This window comes from Triturus cristatus, chromosome 6 (genome assembly GCF_964204655.1).
Source record: "Triturus cristatus chromosome 6, aTriCri1.1, whole genome shotgun sequence".
In the NCBI taxonomy this organism is placed as follows: domain Eukaryota; kingdom Metazoa; phylum Chordata; class Amphibia; order Caudata; family Salamandridae; genus Triturus; species Triturus cristatus.
Genome location: NC_140589.1, coordinates 1,683,431,292 through 1,683,450,242, shown reverse-complemented (window position 1 = coordinate 1,683,450,242; position 18,951 = coordinate 1,683,431,292). Strand labels below are relative to the sequence as shown.

Sequence of the window (18,951 nt, the reverse complement as noted above, 5' to 3'; positions counted from 1 at the left end):
AAATGTGATGCTCTGCAGGGGCAGTTTTTATAATTGCATGTTAATTTGTAATGCTTTGTTGATATAATAATGTTGGCAGTGATTAATGATCTAAGAGCATATGCTTTATGAATAGTAATAAGTGCCATTACACATGATTATTATTGATGTGTTTGACCAAGTCAATAGACTTACCTTATGTGTTTTCATGACCCTTCAGGTGGTCAGAGGTGATAATGCAATGCCATCAAAGGTATTTCCTCCAGCCTTATGTACATTTGTTAATTACTGCTTAGTATTGGGGGGTGGGGGGGGAGGGGTGTGTGTGTGTGTGTGTGCGTGTGTGTGTGTGTGTGTGTGTGTGTGTGCGTGTGTGTGTGTGAGTGTGTGTGTGTGTGTGTGTGTTTGAGTGTGTGTGTTTGAGTGTTTGAGCCATGCTGGTAAAATCAAATGTGAGCAGCTCCATGACTGAAGGAAAATGTCTCATATGATGACAACAACACTCAGTGTTTTTCTTCATCACACAAAGATGCAACAAATCATCTAGGTTTATTTCGTTATGATGCATGACATTCAGATACACCAGGGTGCTGCATGTTCTCACTTTAGTTGGAGGCAACTTTCTGTTGAAGGAGAGAGGGGGGAAAGTGTTAATATCATTTATTTATCGTAAGTGGTGCTGGTAAATTGCATGCATATCTTGTGGAGCGACTCTTACTTTCAACATAACCCTTGTTCGTTTTATTTATTACTTTTTTGCACTAATATAGACTACAAGCAATGTTGGGAACCAAAGCTTTGACCACAGCAGGATAGGCAGCTTAAGCATGTACTTTCCATTCAACCCACTGGCTGTAGGGCTCTACACTAGAAATCCACAATTTCTTGTAATGCAACAATGCCTGAGGGGTACCAAGACTTTGTGTACAGAGCTGCTATTAGTCTCCTTCAGTGGTTGACCAATGGCTTTGGAAGGCTAGTTAGGTATGCAGTTGGGAGTGGAACTGACACTTACTTAGCCCAAACCAGACTGAGCACACATCCCAGACACTGATATGTAGCAACAGAAGATATATCACACTTGAGGCAACTTTCAGCAGAGTTTATTAAGCTTACATGTCAAAGAGCTCCAACATACGAAGAATAATAATGGTCAGTAGCATGTAAGTGACAGCAAATGCAAGCTGAGAACCAGCTCTCATTATTTATCTGTCATAGATGACTTACTTTACTCCGCTACCCCTGTGCTGAGCATCATGGCATTAACCCAAAAGGCCAGGAAAGCCAGCTTGCATTGGAATGTTCCTCTTACAAACTCATTATGCACCCAGCCTTTCCCCATTCTTATCATTCACTGCCAGATGATACACTGTTGGAGTCTAGCCAAGCATCACCAGAAATAAGATTGGTCATTGGATGGTGGTGCTGGTGCAAGCATATGTCTGGTTGCAATCCAAAAGGTGCAGGTGGGAGCTAGCGTTCCATCATATTGTTATCCATCTGGTACTGAGGACACCCTACTTGGACACTGAATCGCAAACAGTATCCTGCCCCATATTTTCTAGTGCAGGCCATAATGGCTGCCATCCACTGGGTGGTGTAAGTATCATGATGTTCTCTTGGAAGATCATTGGTTCTTTTGTGCTATTGTTAATAGAAGCTTTGTGGGTCAATATTGTCCCAACACTATAGTTCCCCTATACAATTTCTCTCTACAAAACTCACTGCGTGGCCGGCATGATTTTTAGCTCTGCCATAGCAAAGATACATTGTCTTTTGTATGATAATCATGAGTTTATGAATCTGCATGATGTGCGATACACTCTATTCACCCTACATATTCTACATTGTACTGGATGGAATAGATATAGAAAACACATTATGAAGAGCTTAATACAATGTACATCCATTCTGCACAACTTGCACGCTAGTTTCATAATGAGTGCAACACAAACTATGTACTAATGTTGAAATCCACATGGCACGTTGTTTACGTGAACATAAGCAGTATCTACTCACATCATTGATCCAGTCGATGTAAGCTGAGACGCGAGTGAAGACGGTGGGCTTTTTAGCAGTGTTGCAACCTGTACTTGAACCAAAGCTCACAATGCCATGAACTTCCCATTTGCCATCATCTGCTTGGCAATTCAGAGGGCCACCAGAATCCCCCTGTCATAAACAAAACAGGTGAATTTAATGTTGCCACTTGTTCTTGTACTAAGATATTGTGACAATAAAAGAAAACTGTAATATGTGCATTGGAAATTTGCAAGAAGTGTTGTATTGCTTTTCAATTCAGGTCAGGTCAAATGTATTGTGTATTGCAGGCCAGGAGGGGGTCGATCCACCTGGCCTTCATGGACTTGTCCACTGCATTCAACACAGTGAGCCGGGGGAAGTTGTGGACACTGATGGAAAATATGGGTTTTGAAGAACCCCTCATTACCCTGTTGTGTAAGCTACATGCGTCTACCACTGTAGCTATTCGCTTTGGTCCTGGAGGAGAGAAGACTAGGCCCAGTGCTTCTACCGAGGGGGTACGCCAGGGTTGCATTCTGGCCCCTTTTTATTCATAATATATACAAATGGATTAGATTCATTCCTTTTAGAACAGCAACTGGACTTCCCAAGCATAGATGGTAAATGGGTTCCAGTGTTGTCTTATGCAGATGATAGTGTTGATGTCCTTAACAGCCAATAGCCTCCAAAAATGTTTGAACGCATTTACCAAATTTATGATGGAATTGGACTTAAAAGTACATTTTAGTCAATCATTTATTATGGTATGTGGTCCCAATTCGACAAAAACAAGAACATTTATTGTAAAGGAAAAAAGTTATTGATAAGGTATCAAATTTTACTTACCTGGGAATGTTTTTAATAATAAATTAGATTGGGATAATCTAATTGTGACTAGGAGCACCAGCAGAATAATTGAGGGGCTTTTTCGCTTTGCTGGTAAACTCAGACATAAGCCGGTAGCAGAAATGTTAACCTTATATAAATCGAAATCTCTGTCAGTAGCCACTTTTGGTGCAGGAGTATGGGGCTACCATAAAAGTTCCCAGATCCAGATTCTAGAGAACACATTTTTAAAAAGGTTACTGATGATTCCTAGCAGTTCTTCAACATTATTTTGTCACTCTGAAGTGGGTCTGGATTACATGAAAGATAGGATAAATATTGCCCCATTGATCTTTTGGGGGAAAATCTGGATCTCAGAGGACTTATGGTTCTCAAGGAGTATCCATAGAGATTGTATTAATCGTGATAATGCAATGTCACTCCCTTGGCTATGTTATATCAAAGATACTTTTTATAAAATAGGCTTGGAAAATTACTATGACAATCCTGAGGAAATCCAACAAAACATGAAACAGGTTATAAAAAATGCATTTCGTACTGAATTATGTTTGTCTAACCCGGATCATAGATAACTAGATTGTGTGTTTCCAAGTTAACAGCAATTTAACTTGTCTTTTACAATGCATGTTCAATCACGTTTCCTAATGGCCATTTTCCATCTTTGCACATTGCACTTTCTTGTGACTTTCCCCAATCAGGCAGGTTGGTGTGAGAGACTAACCTCCTGTCCCTGTAATAAGTTAGCCCTTCAGAGCACAATGCACTTTATGTTGTTTTGCACACTTTATAAAGACCCAAGGGCACTTTTTATCAAGCCCATTTTAAAGGAAATCCGTCCCTGTTCCTATCAGAAGGGTTTTAATTATGTGCGGTCATTATCTACTGCAGCCATCTGCAGCGCTGTGCTCAACTTCATTAGAACTGCACATTTAATCAGGAAACGTTATGAATTGTAAAATGAATTCACATTTTAGTGATCTGCAGGGGATTTTCATATCTTGCACAAATATGTTGTAGAACGGTAGGAGGTTTTTCTTCAAATTCCTAGAATCTGTGCTGGGATAATATACCCTAGGAAAAGAAATTAGGTGTACTGTATATTTAATCTTTGCACAAAATCTTTCCTATGTGTATTAAGTCATGTTCTTTTTTTAATGTATGAATAGAAATTTGAGTAATTTTAGTTTTTTGTAAAATATCTTGTATAAATACATTTTAGAACGATGGGAGGCTTGTTCTTCAAACTGCCAGAATCAGTGCTGGGATAATATGACCTAGGAAAAGAAAATAGATGTACTGTACATTTAATCTTTGCACAAAATGTTCCTATGTATATTCTGTCTTGCTTTTTTAATGTATGTATGCAAACTTTTATGATTCAATCGAATAAAGTTATTTTGAACTTTGTATTGTGTATTTTAAATATCTACACTCTACCCTATACGTCCTAACCCACTTTCAAAGTTCAAGCATGCTATCTTTTTTGGTCTGGCTAAAAGAAAGGAATTTCTTGTGTTTCATATAGCTTCATATAGCATTGCATTAGTCACGATTTACCTCAAAGTCCCTAAGAATAAGTCTCTTGGACTATTACATACCATGGGGCATATTCACTAAGGCATTTTAGGGTACTAAGGTAATATATCTTTAGTACTCTTTTACGAACACATCATACAAGCCTTGGTCTGAAAACATCTGAAATGGGGATATTTAGGATAGATTCCTATGCCATTAGTATAACTGGAAATGACTGTGTCCTCTCTGCACTCTTACTAATGGAAGTTGAATGTTTCCGAATGATTCATTGAGGCTTGTAAGAGTACATAACAGAGTATTCCTATAGCACCACTTCCAATACTTATAAATGCTTTTGTGAACCGGCATCTTTGTAAACACTGAGCTAAATGTTTTACCGGTAATTAAGTCTGAGGGCTTCCTTTTAATAATAATATAAATGTTAACAATTCATCTTGGGAGGGAACACTTGCTACATAGCAACTAAGCCATCAAGTAGAGATATCTGTAAACCATACCTACCCTTTGTGTTGAAAGAGGTGCAAGATACTGCTGATTAGCAGCCTTTTCCAACTGCCTTTTGAGCAAATGATTCAATGTAACTAAAGTTCCTAACCAAAGTTCGGAGGCAACCAGGTCATAGGTTGATGGACTCAGATATGTCCTTAGAGCTGACCACTGGTCCAGTGTTATGTGTGACACCATTAGCATTCTCCATGCTGGACTGCACATGCCCACACTTAGAATTAAAAATGCCACATTAGAGTACAAGAATCCAACTTTGCTTTTGGCTGAAATATCAAGACAAGCTGTGTAGTGATTCCCCTTCTGGGTCTCACGTTGGACACCATTTCACAGGGATTCTGCTGGGAAACAGAACTGTACCTTGGGATAACAGGACGTCAGAATGTAGGGACTGAGTCTCTCTACCGCATCAGTACCTTTAGGCTCAAATTTGACTAGCTCATAGTGCTTCACCTGAACTTTGGAAACTTTCACAAATGGAAGCTGCCGCACTTTTAGGACAAACTGATCAAAATAATTTGGATAAAGTGCTTGCTGTTGATAATATTATTAATAGGCTGTCTTCTTGCATTTGCAATTGTAATTACCTTATGTTGTCTGATATTGATATCATGCAAATTGACATGTCTTCATCGTACCATGGGCAAAGTCAGCTTACATCTATCATGCAGTTTAGTTGGACACTGCAGGCCTTTAAGAATAGCAATGTGCCATGGAATTACCTAAATATGACGCAGCTATTCTTGCCTTTCAACCTGACATGTAAACAACGTCTCATGGGCAAAAAAAGGTGCCGTGTACACAATGTTACATCTTGAGAAGTTAGGTCAACTCCCATTCACAAAAGCAGAGATGTCCTCCACTGAATGGTTAATAAATAGCTTAATATGTTTGCCAATTTCAATATTTCAGTTTACAACTTGCATGTAACACTTCCCTGTTGGTAGATACGAACCCTTAGGAGGAAGCTTCATTCATGAATTATGGTCACTCCCATTTTCTTCTCGTTGTGAACAAGCCAACAAAGAGGTCTTCCTTACTGGAAAGGATTACAACTCTTCTGTCAAACACGCACTCGTTTGTAAATGTTACCATTCACAGTGCATGTGATCCTTTGGTAATGAATTTGGCCTGTTTTCTAAAAGGAATACCAGCCCCTTCAATTCTCCCCCTCATTACTGTCCTCTTAAATGGGAGCTGTTAAGCAACCAGGACTGTTGCGGAATGAATACCGGGATCCCATATATTTTATCGGTATCCCAGATAGTAAGCTGCTGCAATAATGTACTATTTCCCCCTGATGCATATGGCTTTTGATAGTACATTGTGACCTTCAATTCTAACTTTGAAGGTAAATTTTAAAAAGCTAAGCCGACTCAAAGCCCTGTTGTTTCGAAAAGATGTAGCATTAACATCTGCTCTAAAACCTTTGAATTGCAAGTTGCAAGGACATCCAGTGAAATACAGTCCTTGTTCAAGCAAGTGCACCAGATTTTTAATGTGTCCAATACCACTGGTATATCACACTTTTTTTTAAAGTTATTGGGACTGCCTTAGTCAGTTCCTTTCAGAAAATCTTTGGAGTAATACCAGCCTATATATATTCATTATCAGTGTGTTTGGGGGCATACCTTTGGTGTAATTCCTAATTTTTGGTATTCGGTTCTATTTTTGCTACTCTTCAATGGATGTGCTGTTTCGAAGCCCACTGGTGATGGAACTACCAGTTATCCAGCTGTGCCGGGAATGCATGATACAATTCTTTGGAGTCCCTTTGATCCAAGAACCTAAAATTGACTGATCATTGTCATTCTGACCCGCCTGGTTTACCTGCGTACAAGCCATGTTTCATTAGCTGTACTGCCTGGCTCTGCAAATGCTGGTCCCTGTGGATATGAACCTGTTCATGAGTCCTATAATGACCCATTTTCGGAGTTTTCCCATGAACTTGCGGCTGCTTCAAGATGCATGGTATGAGCCACTCCATACAGTGGAGATGGGTGCTTGAGCATCAGGATTACCAAACTCTGGCTCCAATAACACAGATGCAGGACAGCAAGCTACTTCCTCAGCGTCAGCTGATCCCGAGGATCATGTCTGCTCTTTGAAGCTTTTAAAAGTGGCTAATGAGGAATCATTGTCTGCAGAAACTGAATCAGTTTTGGATCCACTAAACATCGATCTTTTGGAAGAAATCTTGGGTGCCCCCCGGCTCGACCTAATTTGGCCCCTTTTTTTCATAATTTGCGATTCCATTTTCAATAATTGTTTTTCATATTCTCAATTATTATATGCAATAGCATTGCACTAAATTTGCTTAGCTTGCAATTTTTATCATTTTGTTATCAGCAAGTTGCTTTCCCAAACAATGAGAGGGTGTACTGGTTCATTGTTTTCTTTGTTTGTTTTAGCAACAACTCCTAACATTCTAGACATAACACAGTGGCATAGCTGTAGCTTCGCAACACAGTAGTTTCCCAACACGTTGTTTTATTATATGAACTGTGTTTTGTCTCGGGGGGAGCAGAAAGGAAAATTCTGGCACAGAGGCCAGTCTTTGAATGAAGGCATGCGGCAGCCTGGCGTTAACTGAGTTTACTCTCATGATGCCGACCACCTAACTACACCAGGGAGGGGGTCTGTAGCTGATCTCAGAGATTACCTATAATATCCATGTGCTCACACAGTGAGGATATGTCTAGACAGATATATAATTTGCCATGGTAGAGCTATTCATTGTATACAGTTTGCCTGTAATGTTGATTACTTTGCTTAATTGTATTTGTATTCTAATCACACCATAATTGCTTCATAAAAGACTATAATAGTTTCAATAAATATTGTAACTGTACCTGTTTGTGTCTTTCTTTTGTTTACTATGGACATGAATGAGTGAGAAACAAAAGGTGATGACCTGTTTCCACTGTTCCCTTGGGAACTAGAGGATCATGTTCTAGGTTGCCACAATTGCCTGTTACACTGGGAAGGTTAGGAGTTCAGGCGAGGCACTGTTAGCTGGTTTGATTTGGGCCTGCAGGTACAGATGTGGTAGAGAAACTCAGTACCCACAGTCTGACGTCCTGTTATCCCAAGACATAGTTCTGTTTACCAGCAGAATCCCCGCGACAGCTAATAGTGGTTCTAGTGACCCTTTTCAGTTGTGCCCCATTCCCAACCATTTCTCATAAAATAAAACCCTTCGGAAAAATGCAAAGACTTTGTGTGAAAAATCAATCTATTGCACAATGATCAACAGTTTGTTCCACAGAGTTAAACAGATTTCCTTCGCTCACTTTCAGTAGATAGGCTACAAAGCCAAACCACCAATCTTAGAGAAAATGTGTGAGGTGTTATAGTTACCATCACGAATAGCAATGCACTTAATAAATAAAGAACGTAATGGTTCAAACTAAAAAAAATATTTTACAGTTGTACTAATAGAATCAATGAGTCTGAACATCATAACAAAACAACTGAATAGAGAAATGTCCATCCCTCATTCTGCTGTGAGAGTAACATACTTCAGCAGATGTGATGATCTAGCACAGAACGAGGTTGTTATAGGGCACCCAGTGGTTATTCAGACGCGTGGGCGCTCATCTATCTATCCATCTGGGAGAACCAGAAACACCTGGTCCGCCAGAGACCGTGTGCTCCAGCCACCCACTTCCGCAATGTAAAAACATATAACCGAGCATTCTCTGGGGCCGCACCAAGAATCTGGAACTCGCTATCTCCCTCCATCAGAAGAATTCCTACTTTGTCGCGCTTCAAAAAGGAAGCGAAAACCTTCCTAATGAGCAAATTCCTTCAATAACTCCTTTATTGCGCATTCCGCCTTTTCATGGCCTATGTTTCTGTGCATAATCTCCTGTATTGCTTGGCCCTCTCCATGTATCAATTGTTCCCTGGCTTTATTGCTGGCATGTCGCTCGCTGATTTTGGTACTGTACTGTTTATTGTAGATAGCTCTGACTTTTATCCTACTGTAGTCAATTCCCTAACCCCATCCTTGTATTTTGCCTATGCCTATACTGTATGCAACGTGTTTATCCCTGTAAAGCGCTCTGATACCCTAACGGGTCATGTTCACGCTATATAAAACCTCAAAGAAATAAATAAAAATCTATGCAGACACCTGTAAATAATAGTAACTGTTTTACTCTCTACTCTGGCTTGAATTAGGAATCAGGGGAACCTTTTCAATAAAGGAGTTTCATGTGTGCCTGCCTGATAACAGCATGAAGAAATGACATTAGACACATGGTAAGTCATTGAGAGGTTGCTGTCCAAGGCAACTCCCAGGTTCCAAACTGGAGACTAACATGGACCGCTGCAGCCCCTGTGATGTCAAGGGTTCCATATTTAGCCGTACGTCAATGAATATCTGTGAGATATGGGAGAGTCAGGCGACCCTCGTCACATTCTGCGAGGGGCTCATCAGGTATTACGCTACTGGTTACAAACCTTATCCATAGGGGCTGGTTCACAGACCAATAGACAGGCAACTGAAGGCTGTGCTTCCTTCTTTATAATGATCGCCATCTAAATCTGTGTTCAGTTTTAGTCCATTATTTCCGATCTACTCCCTGCCCTCTAGAAGACATTGTTGAAGTGTTAGCGCTGACTGGCCTTTGCTACTTGTTAAGCATACAAAAGCTGATGAGAGGAATTCTTGCAATTTATCTAACCAATAGCAATTGCTTGGGGTACCATCCCAACTCACCGTTCTTTTGCTCACTGTGCCACCTCAGATTGGACTCTGCTCGTCATAATCTAGCCAGAACTGCCAAATTAGGTCCTCTCCGAACCAGAACACTAACAAACTAGGACTTGTTTTGTCATGATAATGGCTCATCAGCCAGGTATAGCTTTGTTCCAGTAGCAACGAGTATAAGACCTACGTTTGGGCATACCCTTGCCACTTACAATGGTACATCAAACACACAAAAGGTGAAAGGAGGAATGCTTGCAATTGTCTCACCACTGGCAATCACTCGAATAGCACCTGAACCCATCCTTCTTTTGCTCACCATGCCACCTCAGTATAGGCACAGCTATATGCAAATCTGTCTTGACCCTGATCCTCATAGGAACAGTCCAGCCCAAACTTCCAGGCAAGGTTCTCGCATGGACCCAGTGCTCACTGTGCTACTGGAATCAAGCCATACCCAGCTGATGAGCCCTTTTCAGGGCAAAGCCGGTCCTAGGTTGTGTGTGGTCCAGTTCAGGGAGGTCCTAGCTTGGCAGTTCAGTCTGGACTGTCCAATGAGGAGCAGGGTCAAGGCTGATTTGCATATGGCTTGGTCCAAACTGAGATAGCATGGTGAGCAAAAGAACAATAGGTTGGGGCTACCCCGAGGGATTGCCAGTGGTTAGACAAATTGCAACTATTCCTCTCATCAGCTTTTGTGTATTTTTTGTTTCTTTCTACCAGTCTAAAAAATAGCACACATCTAAAACCTGAGTCCATGAAGGCAGAGCAGCTTTGTCTGAGGATTTTCATAGATACTTACCAGATATGGAGAAAGCTCAGGTGACTGGGGAAACTCAGTAAGGGAAAATAAAACAGGGTAACACTTCGGGAAATGGAGAAATGCATTGAGTGTGGTTTGCAAGAAAATAACTCAACCTAGATCAGCAAAGCCTGTTTCCCTCATCCTGGCAGGAAATATGTGGTGGACCATCTCAAATGAACATGGAAGATCAAGCAAGATCTGTGTGCTGACACAGCAAACATCCATTGTTGAGACGAAGCTCATCTCAGGCAGACAAAAGTGCTAATTCTGTGCTGTGTGCCAGACACGAATCAGCCAGAGCATCATCCAAGCAGAAAAAGATAGTTCTCATCATTGAGGTGAATACTGGTTGGGAATCAGCCGCCAGTCACCCAGACGCTTTACACAGGCCGGATTTACTGGGGCAGAGACAGGTACTGTGAAAAGTTTCAAATTTCTTCACTGATGGGAGCATCTTAAAAAAACCTGTTACAAATCATTTTCGAAGTAGTAGCATTATTCACGCAGTGCTGGATGGCCGACATAGTGCTTTTTCCTCTTCACAAAATGGTCGGGGAACTCCACAACCACACAGGTCTACTTGGTCATTCCTAGAACCACAGAGGTAAGCAGGGAATTCCTTCAGAACCTCTCATCTCGACAATACCCTCACCCTTTAGAGCCAAGCTCACAGGTCTTCAGACCTGGACTGTCAGTCGGCAGCCACTTGATGTATGGTTCTCTTTGGTCAACACCTTCATGTGTGTCCAGAACTATGGATGCTTCCAATCCTGCATCTCCTTGAAGCGTCCTCATAAATAAATGTTTATTTTGGGGGTAGACCCATCCAACATAGTAAAACACGTAGTAACATAATTTCATCACTATATGCAACAATATAAAAGTAATACATGTTTTACATCTTCTCGTGCCTTTAAAATTACATTTCCACACAATCTAGTTATCGCAGCAGTTCTTTCTCAAGTACTATGAGGAAAGAGGAATGTGTCCACACTAAACCCAACAGGGACACTTGCACCCGATTTGATTATCCTCAAAGCAGCCTTATATTGTGTCACCCTTGCAGGCTTCATATAGGAATTATTGACTGTCCTCGAAGTTGAGCACAGGCAGTACTAAAAAGAGCAAACGTGCCACCGTTTCCCATTCCAAGAGAAACTTTAGGCATATATCAAGAGGGGGGATAAAAGGACTTACTAGCCATGTGCAACTAAGACTTCTGACAGGTAATCTTCCATGCCTGCATTTTAAGTACAGTTGCTTAGCAGCAAAGGGAGTGATATCATCTGAAACTACCTCAAATGTTAGCTCACTCATGAAATCTAGGAAGTGATCTGTGATCTATCTAAATGCAGCACTCCACGCATCCATCACGTTTGGCCCGGTTCTCCCTCTGAGGTGTTTCCTTGACATCCTTATAACAGAGCTCGGGTTATCCTACAAGTCATTCAGCCAGAGAATATACAACCAAGTATTTTTTTTTTTCAGCCATGGGAAGGCACACAAGCTTTCCAAAGTTAGCACTTCCTGGAGACCCATTCTATATGGGCCCAACTCCACGGTGGACTACATTCTACACCAATATAAAATAGATCTGATAATAATTGTATCAGCTGTATCTTTCGTACCAATGTCCATGTGCAGGGGTAAAAGATCAACGCTTCGGGGTATGTTGACCAGTGCTCTAAGAGATTGGATTTCTCCCTACATTATTATAACCCCACATTTCTGCACCACAGAGAGCTGCTCCTAGAGATATTGCATGATATGCATCCAGCACTGGTGAAATTATCTATTGCAATGCAATCGGTTATTTCCCTGTATTTTCCCCATCTAACTTTGGCATAGTCATTAGTGTGCAAAGTAATAATTATATACAGAATGCTTTCAGGCACACCTATACGCTCAAGTACTACCCAGAGCTTAGTTCTAAAGATTAGCTTGAATGCTGACCTTAAATCAACAGAGGCAACTTAAAGATGTCCTCACTGTAAACTGCTTTCCAGTAAATAAGCAGGAATCGGATGACCAGTCGATAATGCTCACCTGGCTTCTAAAACCTGCCTGCAAGGGGCCTCTCTTGCCATCATCCAATTTTGGAGTTTGGGGAAGACCTGTCTGCAAATTATTTTCTGGAAGTTACCAATGAATCTAATGGGTTTATAACAGGATTGTTCTTGTTGCCTTTCTTTAAAATTCGGATTCAAAATAGCATTTGATAAGGTGTTAATATATGGAGCACAGATCTGGGGCTCTGCTAGAAATAGGTCCCCAAGAATTTTGTCAGGACCTGGGACTTTCCCAAATTTTATGTTGCCAGTACCAAGTGTCAGGTTCAGTGCAACCAATACCTCAACGCTATTATTAATGGGTAGAAAATGGGAATATAGCTCACCAAAATGTTTCAGACATGTTGTTTCGTGTTTAATGCTCTGACAAGATCTTGCCAATTAGCTTCCTCCCATGCTCTATTACATTATGCTTATAATTAGTCTTTGCTTCCTTAATTATGAACCTATTCTCACTCCTGATTGCAAATTTAAAGCTCACATTTTGCTTTCTTGCTGTCTTTATCAAACCAGGGCAGTTTTATCTGTGAATTTCTAAGGTTTATTACATTTTATTTCCTAACTATGATGTCCCTGTAACCTTTGTTTTTTCAGTGAAGTTCTATAGTTTTTTTTAATGCTATTTTTCACTATAATATCCCTGCAACCTAGGTGTGTGAATGGTGTGTGAATGGTTCTGGTGGGTATGTGAGTGCATGTGTGCCTGCCTGTGTAGGTGTGTGAGTGGTTGTGTGGTTGTGTGGGTGTGTGAGTGTGTGAGTGGTTTTGTAGGTCTGTGAGTGGGCACATGAGTGACTGGTGGTTTGCAAGTGGCTGTGTGAATTTGTGGGTGTGTAAGTGGGAGTGTGTAAGCTGTGTGGATCTGTGAGTGGGTGTGTGGGTGGTTTCGAAGGTCTGTGAGTGGGTGTGTGTAAGTGGGTGTCTGAGTGGATGTGGGAAAGCTGTGTCGGTCTGTGAGTGGGTATATGAGTGGTTTTGAGAGTCTTTGAGAGGGTGGGTGAGTGGATGTGTGAGGTTTTGTGGGTGTGGAAATGGGTGTCTGAGCAAGTGTTGTGAGTAGGTATATGGATTTGTGAGTCAGTGTATGTTTTTTTTATTGGTGGTCTACATTCGCGGATCCACCCAAATCCGTGAGGATCCATGGCTCCTCGTGTGGATAAAAAAAGGTTTTTGGATAATTTCTTGCCCAAGAGGGGATCCTCTCAGACCCCTCCATTAGTCCCATGGGTTCAGGGTGCCTCTTCCCTGACTCCTTTTATTACATTTAAATTTTATTTTCCCCGATGGGAACCAAGTCCTGATGAACAAAATGTCAGCTGCAACTTTCCTCTCAGGTTGCTGCCAGTCAATCACAGCACTCCTGTTGGCATGTGGACCTGCAAATCCGAGCAGGATCCGCGGATGACCCACGTTCCTATATATGCAAATTTGTTTTTCCCTTAATATTTCAAAAACCACTATATGTATTTACACCAATTCACAAATAGGTCGCCTTCTGGACCAGGAGCTATCGCTCGGCCAAATTTGGTGTAATTCTGTTTAGCGGTTCGTGCAGTAGCCGTGTTGAAAATCTGTACGGGAATTAACATGGGGAAAGTGCATTTTGGGACCCCCCTTTTTCTCAGCCCACGCTTGATGGATCACCCTGTAACTTTAAACACAGCAGCGTCGTACTAATTTTGAAAAGTTTGTGAAGATTCGTCAAACTGGGCCAAAGTTGTTTGCAAAACAAAAAACACATTTCCATGGGAACTAGGTCCTAACTATAACTACCTACTGTGTGTTTGAGTGTCTTCATGGTATACTATCGAAGCCATAACTGCAGCTGCACCTCAGGGGTTTAGAAATCACCAAGATTAATTTTAACACATGAGTTAAACACAGGCGCACAAACATGGCCAACGCATTTCATTTCACCACCTTCATCTGGAACATATGTATGAGTCTTTATTGTCACTAAAAGACCATATTAAAATAACCGCATAGCCTACATACAAGGATTCAGAACAGGGAATGGTACAGATACGTTGCGAATAGATCTATATATGTCAAACCATACACTAAAATAAACTAGTTGCAAATGACACTGATTCCTATAAACATCAGTAGTATTCTGCTGAAACTTCTGTCAAAATGAAAGTTATCATATTCTATACATGATATGTCAAAGTCCAATTTTTAGAGTTTGTTATGCAAGGGAAACAAAAAGTGTGCTCGTTTATAATCACTCACAATTTTTAGACATGAGGAAAATAAAGCATGGGTAGTATGCCATTTTATCACAAAGCAGTCTTGTTGTGTGGCAGAATCTCATATGACAAACCCATAACTCCTCACAAAGGCAAGTTGAGACAGGCAATAGCACTAAAGAAACTTACATTGCAGCCAGAAACAATGCCATCCCCTCCGGCACAGACCATAGTCTTCCTCACGCTGGATCCCCACCAGTCTGCACGAGAACAGGTGACGTGATTGACTACTGGCAACAGGGCTTGCTGCAGGTTGTCAGCAATAGGGCCATTAGCTGAAGCAGAGAACATAGAAAGCTTACGTATCAACAAATTGATATTCACTGTTCAAAACAATCTCACAGGCTTTTGGTTCTAAGCTAAATCCTGGATAAAGGCATGCTATACTTTTCCTGTAGAAGTATAGATTTTTCAGAGGAAATCCATGGTATATCTGTATGTTTGTTCTGTCTGGCTCACTAGTCTAAGTGACATGATGCTTAGAGGCTTCCTTGTGGTTGATGCAACATCTTACTGCCCTCCTTCGTTCTACCCCTACCTGATAGGGAGGTGCAGAAGTACCCGAGCATTGGCTTCACGTTCTGGTTGAAATTTCCATATTTCCCCTTGTGAGCCCACATAAATTACAGTCAAATAATATAATAATAGCTAGGAAGAAACAACATGGGCCATAATTCTTCATCATCATCATCAATTATTTGGAAAATCAGGTGACTAGGCACACTTTATTGTTAAGTATCAGTCTGATGAATGCAATATTATATGGGATAAAGTACTTCCTGCCATACATTATAAGAATTTTGCAAGTCACCAAGCAATTCCACAACCATCCTGAGGGACAGGGCTGAAGGTATTGAGTCATGGAACTCTAAGGTGTCTTGAATATCCTTTTAATGTGTGGCAGAGGGTGGTTTATTCTTTATAATACATTGTCACGCCATCAACTTTTCCAAAAAGCAGTGAAATCTTTGATTTGTTGCTCTTACATGTTTATTGCAGACATGAAGAGGAAAAGCAGAATCTGCACTGCAAAATCAAGTCTTTCAGTACGAAAGAGGGTAAATTTCAAGTCCTTGGTGCTGGCCCATAGAGTTCGCGGTCGAGCGGGCCCATAGAGTTCCAGGTGGTAAGGCGAAAGTGGGCGCTCCCCCACGGCCTATTATTGCCAGAATTTTCAATTTCAGGGACAGGCACGCTATCCTGCAGGCCTCGAGGGTGAGTGGGCCGACGAAGTTTGAGAACACTAATATAAGTTTCTACCCGGACTTCACACAATCGGTCCAAAAACAGAGACAGGGATTCATGGGTGTTAAACGGCGCCTGAGGGATATGGAGCTGAAATATGCGATGCTCTTCCCGGCCAGGTTGCGTGTTGAGTTTGAGGATCGGTCACACTTCTTCGATCGGCCGGAGGTGGTTGGAGATTGGCTTGATACTTTGCCCCTGCGACGCAATCGAGAGGAACAGACTGAGGAGAATGGAGGGGGCTCGACGGGGCAGGAGGCTCCCGGTGACTGAACATTGTGATGACACCTCAATGTCTTGGTTTGATGTTTTTATTCAGTGCCTTATTCTTACATGCCCGGGGTTTGTGGGGTGCTTAGTGAGGCTCTTTCCTCCTCTGGGGTTTCTTTTCGTAGATTAGTCAATGGTAGGGCGACAGGCACACTGCAAGTTGGGGGGGCTGCATGGGCTCACGCAGGGGTGCAGGGAGGGGGGAGTTGTAACGGGAATGTTGGTGAGAAGGGGGGGTTGGGGAATGTTTGAATGTTTTACAAGGCAACGTAACGCTATATAACTGGTGGTTGGGGTCGTGTTCTCTGGGGGGAGGGGGTTGTGCGCGGGTTGGGATGGGGGGGTAGGGGATTGAGAGTAATCTCATGGAATGTGAATGGATTGGGGGACAGGATTAAACGTGGGGTAGTGCTGCAGTTTTTGAAACGGCTCTCACCAGACATTGTCTTTCTGCAGGGAACGCATCTAATTGGGAATTCTTGTCATGCTATGAATAGGCGGGGATATCGTCTCGCTGCTCACTCCAGCTTCACTTCTGGCTCGAGGGGGGTGGGTATCTTGGTTAGAGCCTCTCTCCCGCTGGAGGTGGACGATATAATCCATGATGATAGAGGGCGGTATGCTGCACTCGTAGGGCGGTGGGAGGGCAGAACTGTCTCGCTGGTTTCTGTGTATGTCCCACCAGGATTGCAGACTGTAACATTCGCTGATTTGGGGCGCATGGTCCTGGGACTTCCGGGGGGGTTCTGGTGCTGGGGGGCGATTTTAATTCTGTCGTATCTGGTAGGGCGGATCGTCACCCTCCCAGGGATCTCCCTGGGGCGCAGACCTGGCTGAGTGGGTTTATAGATACCCTCGGACTTATAGACTTCTGGAGATTACTGCACCCGACACAGGCGCAATACACTTTCCACTCAGGGGCTCATGGAAGTCTATCGAGACTTGACTATCTCCTTATGCCGGCGGCCCAAGCGGGGATGGTTAGGGAAGTGAGACATCTGGCCCGGGGTATCTCTGACCACTCCCCACTACTGTTGCACATGGAGATCGCCCCCGGGGCTGAGGGGAGGGTGGCGCCAATTAACCCTTGGCACATGCGTAATCCTAAAATCCGGGCGGAACTGGTTAAATCTCTTGAACATTACTTTAATGAAAATGTGGGGTCAGTATCATCCGCTGTCTCATTGTGGGAAGCCTTCAAAACGGTGATCCGTGGGCAAGCCCTTTCCCTAATTTCCCACACCAAGAAAAGCAAGACTGAGGAGGTGGTTCGCCTTGAGAATGAAATAGCTGAGTTGGAAGGAGACCTGGAGCTGGGTGTTACGAATGATAAGTTGCACACTCTCAGTCTCAAGCAGCTTGACTATAGAGCGTTGGTCACCGATGCTGCCAAGGTGATGAGCAGGGAGCAACAAGGGCGCCTATACGATGTGGGGGATAAGGCTGGAAAGTTGATTGCATGGTTGGACAAGAAAGAGAGAGCGAGTCGAGTGGTACCAGTCATTGAGAGAGCGGATGGCGCGCGTGTGACTGACCCTGTGGAAATTGTTGAATGTTTCGCAGATTATTTCCGCGACGTATATACTCCAGTCTCGGATCGCTCCGAGGATGACTCTCATCTACTGCTGAGAGACATTGCGTTGCCGTCTTTGTCAGAGGAGGATAGGATCCTGATGGGACGCGACGTTGTCGCCTGATGAGATTGCTTTGGCTATTCGCTCGGTCGCTTCCGGCAAGGCCATGGGTCCTAATGGCCTTCCCATCGAACTGTATAAACTGCGTCCGGACAAGATGGCGCCTCATCTACGTGCAATGTTCCTTGAAGCACGAGAAATGGGCTCCCTCTCCTATGATCAGCGTCTTGCCACAATCGTTGTGATTCACAAGGAGGGGAAGTCGCGGGATCGATGTATCTCGTATAGACCTATCTCACTTTTGAATGCGGAGCCTAAAATACTAGCTAAGGTTCTAGCTAATCGTTTGATTAGGGTTGTTGGCGACTTGATCCATCCGGATCAGTCTGGTTTCATACCCCACCGTAACACGGCTCTGAACCTGAGGCGTCTCCATGGAGTGCTCGCCAGAGTGGCGCACATCCGTGAGCCGGCCATTTTGGCATCTCTGGATGCAACAATGGCGTTCGACACCCTAGAATGGCCGTATCTTTGGGCGGCACTCGCGAAATTTGGTTTTGGCCCCGGGTTTATCGGTTGGATGAAGTTGTTGTATGATGAACCATTGGCTCAGGTGGTGGTGAATGGTAGAGTATCGACACCCTTTGTGTTGGGAAGAGGCACGCAACAGGGTTGTCCGCTGTCGCCTCTTCTCTTCGCACTTGCCTTGGAGCCTTTGGCTGCTTGGCTCCGGTGGGAGCCCTCTTGCGGGGCATTCGATGGACGCCCGAATTTGAGGACCGCATCTCTCTTTATGCGGATGACATTCTCCTGTACCTCACATCTCCCCGGCAGTCTCTGCTTGTATTAGTCGATGTTCTAAATGCATTTGGTCGTAACTCCGGCTTGGTCATTAATTGGACTAAGTCATGCGTCTACGTTCTTTCGGGCGATGCTCCTCTCCTCCCGCGTGACTGCCCTATCCAGATTTCGCAATCGGGTTTTAAATATTTGGGAATCTTCATACCATTAGACCCGGTGGCCCGTTATGAGCGGAACTTGCTCCCCCCACTTCAGCGACTAAAGGCCGACGTTTTGG

At 42.9% G+C, this 18,951-nt stretch overlaps 1 protein-coding gene across 1 annotated transcript in view; it reads right to left on the bottom strand.

Moving 5' to 3' along the window:
- Window positions 1–526: 526 nt before the first annotated feature.
- The window catches only part of LOC146821823 (chymotrypsin-C-like), a 43,844-nt gene continuing 25,419 nt past the window's right edge, over window positions 527–18,951 (bottom strand). The window contains exons 7-9 of the mRNA XM_085609383.1: window positions 14,854–14,999; window positions 1,999–2,151; window positions 527–602 (exon numbers count right to left, since the gene is read on the bottom strand). Of these exons, the coding sequence (XP_085465509.1) occupies window positions 585–602; window positions 1,999–2,151; window positions 14,854–14,999 (317 nt within the window). The 3' untranslated portion in view covers window positions 527–584. The remainder of the gene's footprint in view (window positions 603–1,998; window positions 2,152–14,853; window positions 15,000–18,951) is intronic.